Below are 14,188 nucleotides of genomic sequence, written 5' to 3'. Positions count from 1 at the left end.
GCTGGTGTGAGCTGAAGTTGGTTCCAGGCATCGAATCGGTGTTCATCGGTACGTTGGGGAGAAGGAAGGAAAGAAGGAAAGCAAGGGAGAAGAAGAAGAGCCGCGAGAGAGCGGAGTTGCAGCCAAGGGTGAGAGGAGAGAGACGCGTCGTGGTTGCGCGTGGGTTCGTTGGGGTCTTCGAAGATAAGGAAAAACCGCGGAAGATAAGAGATGGGGCCAATAGGAAGGTAGTAAAAACTTCCTAGTAGGTTTGGGGACGCGTTGCAGGTCGTCCCAGGTCGTTTACAGCGAATCGGAACTTGAAAACAAGGGACGAGGACGCGTCGAGCGACGCGCTTTTCTGGCTCCCTTCGGTCTCGAGCGAACCGAGTAGAGAAAAATCATGACAATCTACTTCGTAAAGATACTGACTGTGAGACGAAGGGGAGCGGAAAGTCAGCAGCAGCTTCGTTTTGAGCTTGTCGAAGGGAGGAGACGGAAAGGGAAGAAGAACGAACCGACGTCCTCGTCCTGAACCTGATGCGTCAACCCAACCTTCTGAGGCTGAGGAAAGAACTTTGACGACTTTCCCCATACAAGGCTGAGTATGAAAGAAGCCAGGGAGGTCAGTAACAGTCCTCGAGCGAGAAATGACGACACTCAGCCGCATCGCTCCTTCTCTCCTTTCCGCCCTTCCTTCAGCGAAAGAACTCACGCGTATCGGAAGTGCGAAACAATAGACCTGTGAACTCCATGACAAACGTGCCTAGGAGGGAAGACGAGCAAAGATGTCAGCACTCCGAAACGAGCTCGAAGATCGAAACTCGACTCGCTCAATCGTCGCTCCCTTCCTCAAACAAATAGGATCCGCCAAATCAGGCTGGGAACCTCTCTTCTTCGTGTACACCTTCACCAACGCCAGCTCCTGTTCACGCAACGACGGCAACGGAGAAAAGGCAAAGGCAAACGGGTCGGTCGCTGGGTCGGACTTATCGGACACCTTTGAACGCGGTCAAGCTCAACTCACATCCCAGATTCTCTCGATCAGGTAGTCAAGACTGCAAAAAGGACGCAAAATTTGAAGAGGGATTATCGAGTCAGCTGAGTGCAAAGGACAGGGCCGAGAAAGGAAAGAACCGAAACGACGAAGGTGACGGGGGAGAGAAAGAGAAAGAGAGAGACCCACTTCAGAGAGAGTTCGCACGAGATGGCGAGACTCATGGGTTGACGAGAGAGTCGGTCTACTTCCTCGAGCGGTATCGAATCGATCTTGTTGTAGACCTGTCGAGAGAGGAGGAAAGGGAAACGGGAGGAGAGAGGTTCAGCCCGTCGAAAGAGAGGAGGAGGGAACGAGGAATCGAATTCAAAAGGTGGACGCACGTAAAGACACTGAAGGTACTTTCTGTTTCCTAGCAGAACGTCAATGAACTCGTCCGTGTCGATGTCCTCCCGCACCATCACGTCGCAGTTGTGAACTGAGAGAGCGAGGAAGAAGATCAGCTTTTGCGAGACGAGGAGAGCGAGGGAAGGGAAAGAGACGGCACGAACTCTTGTAGCTCTGCAAGATAGTCCTGATCATCCTGTCGTCAATCTTGGTAAGTTTCGTCGTAGCGTTGATCTGGCAGGAAAACAACTCGAGGTTAGCTTCGAGTCTGTTCAACAACGTGAACGAGAAAGAGAGAGAACGAACCGTGATCCCTCCGCCGGCCTTCGTCTTCAAAACGACATCAGGTTTCTTCCTGTTGAGCCTGATCCCCACCGCCTCCAACTCGATCTCCAGCAGTCGACGTTGCTCAGTCTGTTTCGTAGCATCGAGGAGGATGATGACCTGTTTCGAGAGAACGCGAGAGCATGATTAGCCTTCTCTTTCGCGTCGGAAGAAGGGGAGAGAAGAACTCGGACGACGCACCAAATCTGCTGTCTTCGCAACTGAGAAGAAGAAGAGATAACAAAAGAAGTCCCCGAAATCATGTGTCAGCAAAGATAGCGCTTACGAACCCGTTGGAATTGCAAAACACCTCACCTGCGATAACCTGTCGACCTCGACCTCGACCTAAAGAGAGAGGGAGAGGAGACATCAGCTCTCGTTTGCGAGAGTTTCGAGACGTTGCCAGGCCCACCTTGAGAAGCTCCCTCTACGATACCGGGCAAATCTAGCAGCTGAATCTTGGCTCCTTCGTACTCGATGACTCCGGGAATGGCCTGGATAACGAAAGAAGTCAGTCGAGGTTCGGGGAACGAAGAGACGACGCGGTTTGAAACGAACCGTCAGGGTTGTGAACTCGTACGAGGCGACTTCGGAGGCGGTCTTGGTGGTTTTGGAGAGAAGGGTAGACTTTCCGACGCTAGAAGGTAGAGATCAAGTCGACTTCAGCTTCGTCTCAGCAGGACGAGGAGAGAGAGAGAGAGCTCACGAAGGGAATCCCTGGAGAGTGGCAGATGAAGAGATGCAGTGAGCTTTCACGATTCGAACATCGAGCAGAAGAAATGTGCACTCACGATCAAAGCAACACGAGCATCTCCGGACTTCATCACATCGAAACCTGTCGAACGAAAGGGGGGAGCACGACGTGAGCTTCGACGGAACGAGAGGAGGAGGGAGAGGCGAGTCCGAGCTGACCTTCTCCAGCTTTGGACTTCTTGTCAGGTTCGAGCAACATCGCTCGGTACTTAGCGACCTTGGCCTTCAGGGTTCCGAGATGGTACTCAGTGGCCTGTAGATAGAGAAAGCGCAAGAGGCCAGTCGAAGGGAAGGGAGGAGGAGAGGTGAGCTCGACTCGTCCTTCCTATTTGGTCTGGCCTCCTTCCTCCTGTCGAGGCTCAAACGGCGAGAGATACGAGACTGACCTTGTTCTGTTAGATCAAGAGCCCGAGAGAAATAGGAAGAAGCGTTAACGTGATGCTCTGTCCTCGAGAGCTGCTGGAGCAGAGGGAGGAATCGAGACCTTGCCTTCTGTGGAAGCGAAGCGAAACAAGTGGAGAGAGAGATCGCGTCAGCAAGTGATATCATGAGCTCCATAGTGATATAGAAGCACTTACTTGGGTCCTGGCCATCTCCTCTGTAGGAAGCGAGGGAAGTAGAGGATCAGCATGGCAGCTCAACGTCGACAAAGGGAGGCATCGAGGACGAACTCTGGACTTCCTCCAACTATACAAGATGCAAAAGGGTTCGAAAGTCAGCTCTTTGCATGTATGCATGCTCTCCTTCACTTGTACGAGCTTACCTTTTCAAGGATACCCATGTTGAATCAAGAAAGCGAGCTCGGAGGCTGAGAACGGGGAAGGGGGGGAGGGACGAAGAGGAGAGAGCTCTAGCGACGAGAGCGAAGTTGATGGCTTGTAGAAAGGCTGTTGTGGCTGAGAAAGGACTGCTGAGAGTTGATCTGGAGAAGAAAAGAAGCTGTAAAAAGTGGTGATGGGCGTGAAGAGGAAAGGAGAAGGGGGAAGGGAAACGCTTGAGCTCAACCGAAAACCGTTTCAGGCTTCCTTCCTCCCTTCCCCCCAAGAACCGTCACAGCTGCCTCAACTCGATTCAACTCGCAACGTCAAGATCATCTTCGGAACTGATTCACGCTACAGCTCATTCTATATCAGCAATTTTCGCGATGAGATTCAAGTTACAGCGTCCACGAGCCGTCTTCGAAGCTCATCCCTCCTTCCTCCCCGTCCCTTCTCTCCCCTTCCCTCACTCCGTCGACCTCGTCTTTCACATCATCGCACACTGCAAGAGTCGGGCCATCTAGAGCTCTCTATAAAGCTCATCCTCCTTTTCGTAAGGGTTTGAACATCCTGCTTTCTCAAACAGCAGAGTCTTCCACGATCGTCCCCGGTCGGGTCGACGGTCCCTCCGCCCTCTCGGTCCTTCCTCCTTTGCTTCCCAAAGGTGAGTCTTTCATCAAACTCAGGGGTGTACGAGTGTTGATAGGCGAATATGCTGACCACGTGTTTTTCGTATCTCGCAGTGCTTTCGAGCCTTTCGGAGCTCACAATCTCTCTTTAGTCGGATCCAGCTTGCCTCCCTCCCTCTCCTCCCCTTCGTCTCCTCCATGCCCTCTGTCCGTCAGGTCTTTCGTCGAGGTTAAAGGCTGGTAGGACTCATCAAGAATAGTCTGAATCAGGTCAACAAAGCTCGGCGAGTAGTCCATCATCTCGCTCGTCTTTCTCCCTCCTCTTCGAGCGGAGGACGTTTGACCTCTCTACCTCTTCCAAACACCCTCTATTCAGTTACCTCGCCAGCTCGAAGCGACGACTCAAGACCCCTTCAACGTTTCTTCCAAGGCAGAAGAGTTGCGAAGGGACGTGGGAGGCATGAGCGTCGAGTTCTCGTCGCCGTGGCCGAGCAACCTCCTCGTACGGTCGATTACGAGCTCTGGACCGTTCTGCCTCAAGATGAGAACGCTCTTGGGAGCTACGGGGTATCTAAGTAAGTCTTGTTCCACTTTTAGTCTCTACAGAAGCTTTCTTCTTTTGGACGTGGCCGACTCGACGCGTTTCCTCACCTCTGCCTTCGGTGTCTTGACTGATCCGCTGACTCTTCTTCATTCTTCTCACTCAGCAGGTCTCTATGAACAGAACTTCTCAAACTCGCATCATCTGCTTTAAGCGGTCCAGAAGAAGAGCAACAAGCAGCCCTCGACGCGCTCGGGTGCATCCGGCTCATCGGTCTTCCTTCCTTCTTCCTCTCCGTCTCCGAGAGCCGTAATCCTGCATTCTCGAGTCGGTCCTGCTGCTTCTTTCTCCTCTAACCACATCAATCTCTGTCGAAGGAATCGCAACAAGAAAAGGTAAGCGAAGAAGTTTGGTCGCCGTTGCTTCGCAGGAATCCTGACGAACAACCCTCGTTTCCCTTCTCGCTTTGCCTTCTTCCTCAGGTCCCCCACCATCCTCAACCTTCAAAGCACTCTATCCCCTTCTCACAACTCGTAAGTTTTAACCTCTTCTTTAGATTCCTTGCTCCTTCGTCTAAGGCGTCTTATCGTTGCGGGGATGTTGACCTCTTCCTGCACGTTCGATTTCAGACACCTTCTGCCCGAGTCACAATCTCGAATTTCGCATCTTTTCCTCCCCAACCACCACACCCTCAAACCATGGATTACTTCTCCCTACCTCTCACCCGAACCCTCTCTACAACTCAGGAATCGACGAGCCTAGAGGAGGAAGAGCTCAACGACCACGACGACTTCTCCTCCCCTCTCTCCTCCTCCTCCTCCTCCTCCTCGACGTCCTCCCAAAACTCGTTCTACCTCCACTCGTACAAGAACCAACGTCAAGGTCTCTACTTCCCACCCGCTCCTCCTCCTGCTAGGCATTCACCTCCCTTCGGACTCGAAACGGAAAGGTCGGCTCCCATCCCAATCCAAATCAGGAAGGTCGACGACGCGTCCAGCCTCTCCCCTTCCTCGACGATCTCCTCCTCCCTCACCCTTGCAGACCACCTCGATTCCTCCTCCTTCCTCTCTCCTTCCCCTTCCTCTTCGTCCTCCTACTCTACTACCTCGTCCTTCGGACCCAGCGGGATCGTCGAGCAACAGTCCTCTTCTTCGACCGCAAAGCCCACTCCTCCTCCCACCCTCACCTCCCTCACGAACGTTCACGACATCTCCCCTTCCGGCCCTCGTCCTACCATGGCCAACTTCACTCTTACCCTGCCTCTCAACCGTCGTCGCAACTTCAGCAAGGCTGCGAGCAAAACTTCGTCGGAGGTCTCAGCTTTGGGGAGGGAGAAGGAGGAGGAAGTTCACGTAGGGGCGGGGAGGACCAAGGAGGAGGAGGCGGACGTGGAACGAGGGAGGAGAGAGGAGAGGAAGTTGCTAGCTGGAGGGATCGAGGGTGTGGTGGAGATGGTGGCGTGAAGAGGTCATGCTCGCTTTTACTCGAAAGCTTGAAACTAAAGAAGACGATGGTGAGTCGACTCTCTCTCTCTCTCTCTTCCTCCCTTCCCTCCTTCCCTGACTGACCTCCTCCCTCCTCTCTTCTCCCATCTCACAGTTACCTACTCAGAAGCCACAACGCCAAAACCTACCACCACTCTCGTTCTTACTCAAGATGCGAACCTCTGTTCCGTTTTTTTTGCTCGCTTCGACGCGTGTGAACGCGAACGTTCGATGGACGTTGAAGACCGTTTCGAGCCTTCGCTGTAACCTCACTCCTTGCCGCACTAGATCAGCTTTAGGACACGTTTCGGGTTCGATTTCGTTCAGTCGAAAGAAGAAATCGGAAGACGCTGCGACGCGTTGTCCGTTTTCGTCTTTGCGCGTTCGTTCGTTCGTTATTTATCTGTGTAGTCTATCGTTCATTCGTTTTGCCTTGATTGCGATCTATGATAATTTCTTTCTCTTTTCTGGTTTGGGCTTGGAGTGAAGGCGGGAAGATGAGAACAGACGGCCTGAGGGTGAGAGCTTGACGCGTTTTTGGACTCTCTTTCTTTCCCTCCGCCTTCGATACTGGAAGTGAGGCGTCCGACTCCGTCCAGCCTGGGGGACGAATCAAGGCCGAGCAAGAGCTCGGGCCACTATTCAAGGGAGAGGGGAGGGGACCGTGGTGTGTGTTCGAAGGCGCGTCTCTTTTTTTGAGACACGTCGAAACTCCTCTTCTCCACTGTTAGTTGCTTTCCAACTCGTCTTCTTCCATCCCCCATCTTCTCTCTTCCCTTTCCCTCCTGCCCTTCGTCTTCGCCCTTCTCTCTCCTTGTCTCCAACCCGCGCCTCGCTCAGATTTACATGCTCCCCGTCGTCGCGTCTCTTTTCGTCTTCATCAGCCTCACCGCCGCCTCTCAAGCGCGAACTTACATCCTCGCACGCCCTGGAGATTTCGCAACCTCGTGGGAGCAAAGCGAGGGATGCACTCGAGGTCCTGACGTCGAAAACAACGCCGAGTGTCAAATGGTTGCAGCAGGAAGAGGAAGTGGGTTACTACGTGAACGGTCGACAGTGCTATACCTGCAGAGAGTAAGTCACTGAACTCATCCTCATCTGGCCTTGCGTCAGCGTCGTACAGATTGGAGAGGGCAGAGCTGGAACAGCAGGAAATGAGAGAAGTGGAGGGGACGTCGCCGCCGAAACTGATCTTGCGTTGCATGTTATCGTCTTAGTTATCCTACCCTCTGCTCGGGCTTCGGAAACTTTGAAGGCTGGACTAAGGGAATGGTATCGAGATGCACCTCTTCGCCTGGATACCAGCAAGCGTCGGATGGAAGCTGCGTTCGTCAAACTCTGCCCTCTCGCCTCTCTCTTCTCACTTTTTCGATTGAACCTCATCAGCGGTGCAGCTGAGCTCTTCTCATTCCACTTTTATACTCCATCGCAGATCTACACAGGCGGTCTCGAGCTCACCGACGCCGCTTATTTCGACGCGTGGCCGAGCGCTGGGACCGTGAACCCCACCGTTTCCCCTGCTCCGTACAGGAAGAGGAGGATGGAAGAGCAGTCACCATTCGTGGGAGGGAAGGTCTGTCCTATTGGGGAGCAGGCTTGTCCCTCTGATAAGGGATTTGGTTGCGTCGATGTCAAGGAAGACTTGAAGGTTCGGTTTGACGTTTTGTTTTTTGCTCGACTCTCCACAAAGATTCAGCAGACTGATCTCCTCTCTACGCTTTCAGCTCTTGCGGAGGCTGTATCGGAGGGACAGGAGTTGATTGCTCGGATCTTCCAGGTGTGAATGACGTTTCGTGCGAGAAGGGAAGCTGCGTCGCATGTGAGTTTTCGTTCTTTCTCTCGTCTGTCGCCTCCGTTCTTTGCATTGGCCTGGTGGTCTTCCTGACGCTCCAACTCCATCTTCAGACTCCTGCATCCGCGGATGGTCTCTGTCTGACGCTGGACAGTGCTCGTCGGGTGGAAAAGACGGCAGGACGTCGACGCGAAGCTTCTCCCGTCTAAACCGTTGAGGCGGTCTCGAGGCAGATTTGATGTATCTCTCGCACTTCGATCAAGCCTGCTTCATCACGGATAGCCTCCAGTTCTCAGTCTCAGAAAGTGCGGCGGAAAAGACCCTCTTTCTCTTTCTTCTCCCTCCCGTCCTCGCCTCCCGCTCTGTCTCCCTCTCTTCATCACGTTCGAAAAGGCACGAGAAGTTCATGATTGCGCTCGCTCGTCGTAAGATTAAGAAGAAGGACAAGAGTAAAGGAGAAAGCATAGAGAGTACAGAGACCTGACTGCAGATAAGCCCAAGAAAAATAACGACCGACTCGACTCCGTCCACCCTCCCTCAGAACGGCTGAGCGCTCCCTCTTCCATCGATTCCTCCCACTCCCTCCTCGGCCCTATGACCACCTCCATCCCCTCCTCCACTGATATCGGCGAACCCGAGTCCTCCAGCAGATCCCATCCCGCTCGGACCACCCATCGACGGATTGGGGAACTGGTGGTTGAACGCTTGCGATCCTCCGAAGAGCGAACCCATCCCCTCTCCGTCTTGGAGCGACAAAGGATCTCCAGCACCGAAGTTCCTGTGAGAGCGAAAGAAGAAAAACGGGAAGCAGATAACAGGTCAGCATCAGGAAGAAACAGAAGACGGCAAGACGAAGGAGACGAGGACACGAACGAGAGGTAACCGGTTCCAAGCAAACTTGCCCAATTTTGCCACTGAGGCTCGTTGGACGTTGCTTCCTGGTTGTTCTGGTTGAGAGTACGAGTAGCGAGGTCGAAGGGAGCCGACGGAGGAGTGAAGGAGTGGGGGACGAAGGTCTCGTCTCGGAAGGAGGGTTGCATGACTGGAAGAAAGAAGAGGACGTTCATCAGTGGCGGAGACGCGAGACGAGAGTAGAAGGGAAGGAAACTCACGACCGACCCAAGAAGCGACGAAACTGTCGTCGCTGTGAAGAAGAAGGCAACGAAGAGGGGCGAAAGTCAGCCCACGGAGGGAAAGCGAAGAGGGGAGAGGCGAAGGAAAACGAATAAACTTACTCGAACGCGTTCGTCGTCGTTCCGGTAAGCCTGAGAGGAGGGATCGTAGGATCCGGTCGTCTCGAGTATCGACTCGGTGGCACCGCCGTTCCTCCGACAGTCCGATTCGTCTTGGTAGAGTCGTCGGACTTGGAAGAGAGAGAGACCCTGGCTCGATCTGCTCCGTTCTTTGTCGCATCCTCGTACTGCTGCTCAACCTCCCTAGCCTCCTTCGGACTCTTGATGGCTCGATCGATTCCTAGAAGTATCCTGTAGCATCGTCGAGCTGTGCTTTGAACGGTGTCGGGAGGGAAGCGAACGTCCTTGAAGTCTTCCGTCGAGGTGACACCCTCCGTTGATTCCCAACCGAGCTCGATGAGGAAGTCGTAGGCTTTTCGAAGAGCGTGGCTGGCAGCTGCTTGGGCGGCGGGAGACGATGATTCAGGTTGGGACCTGTCGACGATTCGGTTGGCGAGGAGGACCTGTAAGGAGACGAGGGGATCAGCTTGCGTTTCTTCGAGTGGGCAAGATCGAGACGACGAAACTGAAGACTCACGAGACAAGACGAGTAGACCTGACCCAAGCTCATCCACCACCACCCAATCATGATCCCCTTCCAGCTCCGAACGACTCGTTCTATCAACTCCACGGCGGCTTCGGCACAGACGACAGCGCTGGAAGGAGAAAGGAAGGGTTGATCAGTTTTCGGACGGGGGAGGTGATGACGAGGAACGAGACGACGAACCTCTTCCTGGCGAGGTTGAACTTCAGAGAATCGGGTATCGGGTAAGTTCCTCCAGGAGTAGCACAGAACTGTGAGAGGAGAGGGCGTCGAGGAGTCAGAAGGAGGCTCGTCGAAGTCGAGCGACAACGAGAACTCACGAAGAAGAGGAAAGGTCGGTAGAGCTGAAGAAAATGAAAGAAAGAGTCAGGGCACGAATGAAAGTGGATGATGGAAGCTGAAAGTACGTACCAGTATTCGACAGTTGGTGTAGCTGAGGGAAACGGGAGGACATGGTCAGCTCGAAGAGACGCGTCGAAGTGGAGGGCGACGAAGACTCACCGATTGAGCAGAACGTGAGCTTGAAGCTTGTAAGGGCCATCCGCCGGCGTGTTCGACGGATCCTTCAGGAAATCAGGTACTCCTTGATGCCACAACAGCAGCTGCTCCTCGAGGACCAGGACGTCGTGAGCGTCTGAAGCGAGAAGCGAAGAGACGTCAGCGACACGGGACGACGAGTCGAAAAAAGCGAGGGAAAAAGGTCGACAGAACTCACGAGGAAAGTTCTTGGGGTTCTGGAGATCGTAGAGACTTCGGAGGATTCGACACTTGATGGCGAAGAGCTTGACGACCTGAGAAGGAGTGGAGAGAGAGGGCGTCAGCATCGCCGAGTGGGAGCATCGAGCTGGCAAACGAACCTCGATGAAAAACTGGATCTGCTTGGGAGAAGAAGTCTCTGCTCGGGCTACGATAGAGTTGTCCCCGAGATCGTTGTCGTCGAAGGCTTCGGGGAAGCCTGAAGGATCGAAGTCCTCGTCTGTCGACGTCGTTTGTCGATAGAGCATCGCTGACGAGGTAGCCTCCATCTGGAGGCAAGCTGAGCATAACGAGAAGAAATAAGGGACAAGGTAAGATTGATGTCCTCTCTAAAGCATGGATTCGAGAGGGAACGTACCAGCCCAAGCTCGCTGACGGACGTTGCGTTCGAGAGGTCCGAAGGTCTTGTTGACTTTTTGAATGTGAAGCTGGAGACCACGCGACATGAGGATGGCGAGGCCGACAGCGTTGGCGGAGAGGTTTCCTTTCGAGCAGCTGAAGAGGAAGACAAAGGAGATGGGAAGGAGAGTCAGTTTCGTCGTCGTTCGAAGGAGGACGAGGAGAAGGACGCGTACGATTGAGAGTACTGGCAGAGAAGGAGCAGATAATCAATGATCTGGACGTTCCCCATCAGGAGTACTGCAAGGAGAAGAGTAAAGAGAGGAGAGTCTTCAGTCTCGGATCGTTTTCGATGGAGGGGAGGAGGAGAGGAACGAGAGTGAACTCACTGAACGGAACCGACATGAGCGTCTGAGATCGCCTGAAGTAGACTCCTCCCGAGACGTTGTCGTCCTTCCCCGACCGAAGAGCACAGGTGATGCAGAAGAGGATGTTGAGAGTAGCGAGGAAGATGTGATCCGAAGCGATGAGGTGCTCCTCGGTTGGCCACATCCAGATCTGCTCGTACTTCTTCATGAGCGACGGCCAGTGCAGGATTGGGTACACTGAAGGCGAGAGAGGGAGTAGTCAGGAGAGGAGGTACGAGAAGGGAAGAAACCTGGGGAAGAAAGAAGGACGAACGAGGATGGACTGCGAGAGGAAACGAGGAGAGGAAGATCAGCCAAGGGAAGAACAGACGACGCCGAAAGACTGAAGAAGCGAAGCTCACCTTTCTCATGGTAGAACGCCAGCAAGCCGTCCGCCACCTTCCTCTCCGGTAGGTCGTACTTCGCAAACACTCGCTGCTGTAGATTCTTGACGTCGGCGGTCTGACCCTTCACGGCGCTCTCTCCTCCAGTTTTGGCGACGATCGATGCGCTCAGTCCGTTGGCGACGGAACGAGGCGAGAGAGCGAGAGCTGTTTGAGCAGGACGTGGAGAGTTTATATGAAACGGAGAGTCAGCGAGGAGGAAGATCGGAAGTGACAGGGTGAGGAAAAGAACGGACCTTGGGTCACGAACGCGTCCTCTGGTTGACCAGTTGGGTGAAGACGAGAGGCTTTGATGACCTGTCCAGACAGTCTTGCTGCAGCGTTCTCGACGAGCTCCGTCGACACTCCGTCCTCTGTTCCAAGGGAAGAAGCGAAAGCAGCGTCAGCACTCGACGAAGGACGCGTCAAGGTTGAGTCGAATCGAAGACTCACGGCCCTGCCTCTCCCACCTCCTCGTTCGATCCACCATCGGATGCGACTCAAACCCAGTCCCACTCCTACCCACTCCCTCCATAGCTACATCCTGTTCCTCCTCTGAACTCTCTCCTGGCGAGAACTCTCTCTCTCCGGTATCCGGTCGAACCAGCCCGTGGTCCTCCGTTCTCGAGAGAGCTGGATCGTTGCCTGAGAAAGAAGCGTTGGGCATGGAAGATTGGTAGACGTTGGGTAGTGGCTGATGCTGCTGATGAACATGATGATCTGAAGGAGGGTAAGGGGCTGAGGACGTCGAAGCGAAGGGTTGAGGATGGTGGAACTGGGTGGATGGCTGTTGAGGAGGAGGGACGACGTTGAAGTAAGGGTTCGAGGGCTGAGAGGAGAGGCTCGGGCGAGGGTAGTTCCGCTGCATGTGCTGCTGTTGCTCCTGTCGTTGAGGATGGTCCTCGTCCTGGTAGAAGTTTTGTTGCTGGTGCTGGTACTGCTGGTGCTGTTGCGGCTGCTGCTGCTGCTGCTGAAGAGGGTAGGGCTGGGACTGGAAAGGGATGTGCTGAGGGTAAGGGTACTGCTGATGTGGATGCTGAAGAGGAGGACCCATGTCTTGACGGTTAGAGCTCGATCCTGAAGGAGGGTAGCTGGAGTGAGGAAGAGGAGGAGGAGGGTGGGAATGGTAGGGAGGTCCGGAGGGAGAGTCGGAGGGTATCGAAGGAGTTCCGTTCGAGTCTCGGCCACCAGAAGGGATAGACGAGGTTCGCGACGACGATTCGAGGCTGGCGAGCTTCTGTTCGAGCTCCTCGACATACCTTGAGGAAGAAAACGGAAGGAGGTGAAGGTCAGCGTCGAGGTTTGGTCGAGACGTCCGTTGAGATCGGCCAGGTGTCCAACGCGTCTACGAAAGCGCTGAAAGATATAGAAGCGTCGGTAGATAATAGAGAAGGGATCCGAGAAGATGTGGGAGAGAAAGTCTGCTAGAATTTCGCCGAGCAGACGACCCTTCCATTGTGCGTCCACGGCTCGTTTCCTCCGTCGAGCTTTTGCTCCCTTCTCAGACTCTGAAAGCTCGCCGAAGTCGGATCAAAGGAGACTCTCGACTCACTTGATGGTTACTCGTCTTGGTGGAGGAGGATAGGAGCATTCAGCGTTGTTGTTGGTGCAGATGGTGCAAGGTTGACCTCCTGGAAGCCGTACCGAAGGACGAAGAAGAACAGGTCAGCGCTGAAGGAGGAGGCAGCGAGCTCAAGAGGAAGGAGAGAGGACGAACCGTCGCACTGTGAGGGATGGACCCATCGTTCAAGAAGAAAGACGAGAGACGATATAGAGGATGGAGTAGAAGAGCACGTCAGCGTCTCGAAAGAAAAAAAGGGAAGGGAGGGGAGAAGGGGAGCGCACCTTTGATCGTCTTTGTCGACACCCACTGTGGAGGAGCCAAACGATGAAGAAGTCAGCGCTGGAAGGAAGGAGTCAGAGCCTCGTAGAGATGTATAGGAACTTACAAGCAAGCTCTCTCTATACGACGACGTTTCTTCTTTCCATCTCCTCCCTCGTCGTCTCCCTGATCGTCCTCCTCCTCGACCTGCTTCGATGGACGAGCCTTCTTCGATCCTCCTGCTGCTGAGCTCCCTCCTCCTCCAGCTCCAGCTCCACTGCCTCCACTGCTCGTCCCCGTTCCTGCTGGAGGCGCTGCTGCTATCGTAGAGGAGGATCCGGCTGAGGAGGAGGATTTGAAGGTTGGATGGTGGCCTCCTGCCATCAAGAGGTGAGGAGGAAGAGCGGAAGGATGAGGGAGAGGAGCGAGAGGGAGAGGAGGGAGACCTGGGTTCGTAGGAGCACTGGGAGATTGATTCGTTTGAAGCGTTTGAGCGAGTAGAGAGGTCGGCGTTAATCTCCTAGAGGTAGGTGGGAGTTGAGAGCCAGGACTGAGCTCTTCGTGATTCTGCATCTGCTGGATGTCCACTCCCGGCTTTGTTTGAGAGGGAAGGGAAGAGAGAGAGAGCTCAAAAGACCTTCAACCCCTGGAAAGGACGCCTTGGGAAAATTGGGTGTTTTGGGTTCCGATTTGGGCCCGCCTCCCGAAAACATCCCCATTTGGGTTCCAATTTGGGTCCTGGACTCCCAAAGACCGAGGGAATTCGGATTCCTTGCTAAATCAGTTTCATTAGAAAGTTATTGTTACGACGCGTCTGGTTCGCCTCTTTTTCCTCCCAACTGCCTGTCGCAAGAGCTTCTCGTTCCTCTCCTCCCTCTCTCATGTCAGGCTTCTTCGTCTCCGGTCTGTAGAGTTCCAAGAACGAAATTCTATAAAGCAATCTACTCCCACCTCGGAACTCGCACTTACACTTGGAGCCGATTAAATCGGCCAACCGGCGCTGCCGATATTTCTGCCGATAATCGGCTATCTTATCGGCGATTTCTTACCGGCAAAACCTG

General features: G+C 54.0%; 4 protein-coding genes across 4 annotated transcripts; 2 read left to right on the top strand and 2 right to left on the bottom strand.

Annotated features, from left to right (window-relative positions):
• Nucleotides 1-344: 344 nt before the first annotated feature.
• BDY24DRAFT_405209 (P-loop containing nucleoside triphosphate hydrolase protein) lies at nucleotides 345-3,401 on the bottom strand. Its single transcript, XM_076642605.1, has 17 exons — nucleotides 3,204-3,401; nucleotides 3,112-3,127; nucleotides 3,019-3,038; nucleotides 2,600-2,693; nucleotides 2,479-2,522; nucleotides 2,246-2,314; nucleotides 2,100-2,181; nucleotides 2,003-2,032; nucleotides 1,889-1,908; nucleotides 1,670-1,807; nucleotides 1,528-1,597; nucleotides 1,166-1,454; nucleotides 1,007-1,037; nucleotides 778-904; nucleotides 494-617; nucleotides 436-445; nucleotides 345-410 (listed from the first exon to the last, which is right to left on the bottom strand). The coding sequence occupies exons 1-16, from the start codon at nucleotides 3,219-3,221 to the stop codon at nucleotides 436-438; spliced, it is 1,182 nt and encodes a 393-aa protein (XP_076492012.1). The 5' UTR covers nucleotides 3,222-3,401; the 3' UTR covers nucleotides 345-410.
• A 1,395-nt stretch (nucleotides 3,402-4,796) lies between these two features.
• On the top strand, nucleotides 4,797-6,091 carry BDY24DRAFT_260969 (uncharacterized protein). The gene is made up of 3 exons (XM_076636841.1): nucleotides 4,797-4,901; nucleotides 4,998-5,881; nucleotides 5,968-6,091. The coding sequence occupies exon 2, from the start codon at nucleotides 5,067-5,069 to the stop codon at nucleotides 5,829-5,831; it is 765 nt and encodes a 254-aa protein (XP_076492011.1). The 5' UTR covers nucleotides 4,797-4,901; nucleotides 4,998-5,066; the 3' UTR covers nucleotides 5,832-5,881; nucleotides 5,968-6,091.
• Nucleotides 5,907-6,436, top strand: BDY24DRAFT_260978 (uncharacterized protein). Its single transcript, XM_076636842.1, has one exon. It carries the CDS (start codon nucleotides 6,025-6,027, stop codon nucleotides 6,337-6,339), a length of 315 nt encoding a protein of 104 aa, XP_076492010.1. The 5' UTR covers nucleotides 5,907-6,024; the 3' UTR covers nucleotides 6,340-6,436.
• Nucleotides 6,437-9,272: 2,836 nt separating this feature from the next.
• On the bottom strand, nucleotides 9,273-13,826 carry BDY24DRAFT_260947 (transcription factor domain-containing protein). The gene is made up of 17 exons (XM_076636840.1): nucleotides 13,255-13,826; nucleotides 13,151-13,175; nucleotides 13,023-13,029; nucleotides 12,858-12,936; nucleotides 11,759-12,564; nucleotides 11,563-11,679; nucleotides 11,285-11,473; nucleotides 11,197-11,205; nucleotides 10,905-11,120; nucleotides 10,752-10,815; nucleotides 10,535-10,671; nucleotides 10,278-10,456; nucleotides 10,136-10,211; nucleotides 9,922-10,054; nucleotides 9,832-9,853; nucleotides 9,415-9,764; nucleotides 9,273-9,340 (listed from the first exon to the last, which is right to left on the bottom strand). The coding sequence occupies exons 1-16, from the start codon at nucleotides 13,698-13,700 to the stop codon at nucleotides 9,498-9,500; spliced, it is 2,772 nt and encodes a 923-aa protein (XP_076492009.1). The 5' UTR covers nucleotides 13,701-13,826; the 3' UTR covers nucleotides 9,273-9,340; nucleotides 9,415-9,497.
• Nucleotides 13,827-14,188: the final 362 nt, after the last annotated feature.

This window comes from Mrakia frigida (genome assembly GCF_051309035.1).
Source record: "Mrakia frigida strain ATCC 22029 unplaced genomic scaffold BDY24scaffold_64, whole genome shotgun sequence".
NCBI classification, from domain to species: domain Eukaryota; kingdom Fungi; phylum Basidiomycota; class Tremellomycetes; order Cystofilobasidiales; family Mrakiaceae; genus Mrakia; species Mrakia frigida.
Note: the sequence above shows the minus strand (reverse complement) of the source record. Positions and strands in the feature narration are given on the sequence as shown.

Coding starts and splice junctions, on each gene's coding strand:
- BDY24DRAFT_405209 (XM_076642605.1), bottom strand. Junction 1,808..1,888: donor TTGCGAAGACAGCAGATTTG/GTGCGTCGTCCG, acceptor CTCTCGAAACAG/GTCATCATCCTCCTCGATGC. Junction 905..1,006: donor TGATCGAGAGAATCTGGGAT/GTGAGTTGAGCT, acceptor TTGCGTGAACAG/GAGCTGGCGTTGGTGAAGGT.
- BDY24DRAFT_260969 (XM_076636841.1), top strand. CDS start 5,067: ATGGATTACTTCTCCCTACCTCTCACCCGAACCCTCTCTACAACTCAG.
- BDY24DRAFT_260978 (XM_076636842.1), top strand. CDS start 6,025: ATGCGAACCTCTGTTCCGTTTTTTTTGCTCGCTTCGACGCGTGTGAAC.
- BDY24DRAFT_260947 (XM_076636840.1), bottom strand. CDS start 13,700: ATGCAGAATCACGAAGAGCTCAGTCCTGGCTCTCAACTCCCACCTACC. Junction 10,672..10,751: donor CTCTGCCAGTACTCTCAATC/GTACGCGTCCTT, acceptor CTTCCTCTTCAG/CTGCTCGAAAGGAAACCTCT. Junction 9,854..9,921: donor GCTCACGTTCTGCTCAATCG/GTGAGTCTTCGT, acceptor CGTTTCCCTCAG/CTACACCAACTGTCGAATAC.